Below are 3,739 nucleotides of genomic sequence, written 5' to 3' on the forward strand. Positions count from 1 at the left end.
TAGTGACATGTCAGCTGAAATTCATCTGATAGCTGTTTTATCAGAAATTGAGCCATTTCATGGTTTAGAAAATTATGCGTTCATCCTTCAAAATTAAATATTTTGTTGTAACTTTATGACTTGTTTATCAGTTTTGCATTTGTAGTCCAGCATTCTGTATTTTTGGTATCTATATTTTATTCTTTTAAATTATTTTGTGATACTTTTTGGAGAAATATCGCGCAGATATGCAATCCAACAGATTATTTTAAGAGGCAAATGGTTGAAAGACATTGGATGTAGTGTCCTCTGAAATTGTTGTATTTTATGATGTAGCAATTAGTACCATTTTTTAAGGACTAAAATTTAAACCTTCTAAGCGGTGAACTTTAACGTAACTTCTTTACAAAAAATTAATTAGATATTTAAAAACAAACACTTGTCTGTCAACTGTAGAATAAATATCGAAAATTGAGTCACACAGACGAGTGTTGATTTTTTACTTATTACTAATACTTGGTTATATGAATAAACGTTTAGCTGCACTTAACAGCATAGAGCAATGAGCGAGTTTGTGGAATGAAATATCCTTCTGAGATAGAAAGAAGCCTATATACTGATTATGCTTCTTGAAGGTGTTTTAGTTGTTCATTGTATCTTTTGCTTGGGTAAGGTTGTGCTCGTTATTTGATCAAGTTATCAACAAAATTAAATAATTGTAGATGCCCGTGATTATGTTAGTTCACTTAACTAAAAGTTATTGTTGAGCTAATTTTGCCTGCTTTTGGTTGTTAGTGTATTTCGGTCAAAAATGTAGCTTTCTTTCACGAATTTGTCTATATAGTCACCAATTACTCTCAGAACCCATCATCTTACAAAATATTTATGTAATCTTTGGTAGGAGTATTAGCTGTGATTCAATGATGTTTTCTTCATTTGTTTTTCAGGTACTGGTCTACGCTTGCAAGGGACGTACCTTTTGCTGGTCTTATGGTATGCAAAGCTGTAGTCTGTCATGGTATTGTAGTCCGTCGTGTTGTTTTGATTGAAAATGCTGCTTTGTTCATTTATTATTTATCAGGCACGCCCAAACAAAGGAATCATTAACTTATTGTGACTAAAAAAACATACTGCCAAAAAGTGCTAATTATGGTATAGTTTCATGTAGGCTTTGGATACCTTATTTGCTTAACTTGTTATTTTTTGGGGGCTTTTACATACCAGCATATCTTATCTGAGAATTCTGAGGTATTTACATATCTCACACTTAAGCTTTCATATTTACACAGATAGCACTCAAATCTTTAATATCATTAAAAATTGGTCTATTACACCACTTTTTAAAAGTGAAGTACACAATTTTATGCTTAAGTTCAAGGCACCAAAGTGCTATGTATGTAAATATGAATGTTTAGCTGCAAGTTATGAAAATACATAAGAATTGTGTGCAACATCTGTAAATTTCCATTTTTTTTTCTTCTCTTCTGGAATCCTTTCATTACATAACATTATTCAGTAAATCCTTGTCAATCCCGTCGAATCTTTTACAATGATATTACCAATTTAATGTATTTAACCATCTTGGTTACATTTCTCATACCCTTTTCTTTTATCTCTTTTTATAATTTTGTTGTGAAAGTTCCTGCCAACAAATTATAGCCTTTTACTTTTAAGAATTTTTATTAGGCATTAATTTGAATTTTGTGCTATGTGATTAAGTTTGTCTCTTTATGTGCCATATACATGTTCTTATAGAAATGGTCTTTACCATATGTAGGTTACCTTCTACGAAGCATTTAAGAATTTGGCTGAACATGGTAAACAGCGATTGCTACCTGGAAGCAATGTACATATCAACAGTTCTGTTGAAGGACTGCTTTTAGGAGGATTGGCTGGTGGTAAGGTTTAGCTTTATGTTTGGGTGAGATCAGTATGAGTGGTCCTTTTTCGTTTCTTCTATGCAAGAAATAATACTTTTTTGTATATCAGGTGCATTCTGTAGTTTGAGCATGCTCTCATATCATTATTGTTCTTTTATTATCCTTCATTAGCATCTTTCCAACAGTTCGTGCTAGCTCAATCAGTCGTTCTTTGGGATTTATTTTCGTTCAGTTAATGATTTGTAGCTGTTAATCAGGATTCATTCCAGTTTTCAAGGACAGCTATAGACAATCTGCCTATTTAACTGAGGATTTGGCGATAGCATTTTCTCCCAGGAGCGTGTGCCATTAAATTCTGATTATAATTATCCTTGAATTATTTTAAGAAGATGGAAGGGGCATCAACAACTGCCAACGTATTCCCCAATGCTCGCACAAACTTGAAAACCCTCAGAACCTCCAATTATCTATGGATTTGGTGTTAAATTTTTCCTTCTACACACTCATTTTCATCATCTTTTGTAACCTAACCCTAATATTTTGAATTTTATTTTAAATATTTTTGCACTTTTTTTTTCATGTCGTTATTTGATGTTATAGGGTTTATGGAGTTCTTTAATTTCTAGTGTAGTGAAATTATATATTTAAGAGATGATTTCATATCCTTATACTTGAGGATATTCACAACCATATTAGTTTCCCTTTTTTATTCTCCCTTCTTTTTATATAGGCTTCTATATTCTATCAATAATATGATGATGAGATTTTTCTCAAACAGGCTATTAGAGCAAGATTAACATTTTCCTTATTGTTCCAAATCCTATTTTTCTGCATTATTTCCTTCTCTGCTTATGTGCGTGTATGGCAGCCATTTGCATCCCCACTCATTCACTTATCTATTTCTGTTCTTTGCAGATCCGCCTCCACATTCCTTTTCGCCCATCTGCTTATCACCGCACGTGTCAAACACTTCTTGGTGCACATGCATATGCATTGGTAAACCCCTTTGTTAGCCATGCATGTGCCCGTATGCACACTTGCAGCCCCCTCACTCATGTGCCTGCTCATTCTGTGCCCCTATGCACAATTTTGCAATGCCTGTATCTCTTCACTTGCGTTGTGTGTTTATTCCCTCTCATTCTCTCTTATAGTGTTGTGCTCGCTAATGACATGATAATTGCTTACCTACCACTAAATTTATAATCTAAATTTTCCCTGAAATTCTTCTACCCCTCATTTCCAAATGGCTTCATCACCCAGAATTCAATGCTATCAATTACCTGTTATATTTAAGGGCGTCGCACTTTCTTATTGGTTCTGAAGGCTAATTTCATTATCTTTATGCATCTTCTCGAGATGGCAATGATACTGTTAAATTCTCAAAGGGCTCGGTTATACTAATTTTACTTAGTTAATACTCTTGAATTGTCCATTCCTTGGTTGTTAATCTAGGATTCTCTTTGGTCTACACATTTTTAGGAAATTGATGTCTCTTGCGTCTATACTCCATCTCACGCTCCTGATCAATCACCCTTTATCTTTGACTTTAATGGTGTTCATGGAAATTGGTGCATGTGGTGGTTGTTCTAGCGGCCAGTTCAATTGTGTTTGAAACATTTTTCTTCCTTGACCTTATCTCATTTACACTAATTATCCTTATCAATGTTGCTGGGAGTAGTTCAACAATTTCCCCATTGTTTAACATGCATCTATTATTGGTTGAACCCAGCCTACTCCTTCTGTTGTCTTTTATTTTGATTCACCTATCCTCTCATGATGACTATGATTGATCACTTCAGCATCTTAGCCATCTTTCTCGATGTCTTATGCCGTCTATTATTATTGATTTGCTACAATTGCCTTAAATTGCATGTCTTGGG

The 3,739-nt window shown here is 33.9% G+C and overlaps 1 protein-coding gene across 1 annotated transcript in view; it reads left to right on the forward strand.

Annotated features, from left to right (window-relative positions):
• Positions 1-3,739, forward strand: part of LOC110019540 (mitochondrial substrate carrier family protein E) — a gene marked incomplete in the record, with an annotated part of 63,844 nt that overhangs the window by 14,737 nt on the left and 45,368 nt on the right. Inside the window, 2 exon segments of the mRNA XM_020717238.1 lie at positions 927-972; positions 1,757-1,877. Of these exon segments, the coding sequence (XP_020572897.1) occupies positions 927-972; positions 1,757-1,877 (167 nt within the window).

This window comes from Phalaenopsis equestris, unplaced genomic scaffold (genome assembly GCF_001263595.1).
Source record: "Phalaenopsis equestris unplaced genomic scaffold, ASM126359v1 Scaffold000061, whole genome shotgun sequence".
Lineage (NCBI taxonomy): Eukaryota > Viridiplantae > Streptophyta > Magnoliopsida > Asparagales > Orchidaceae > Phalaenopsis > Phalaenopsis equestris.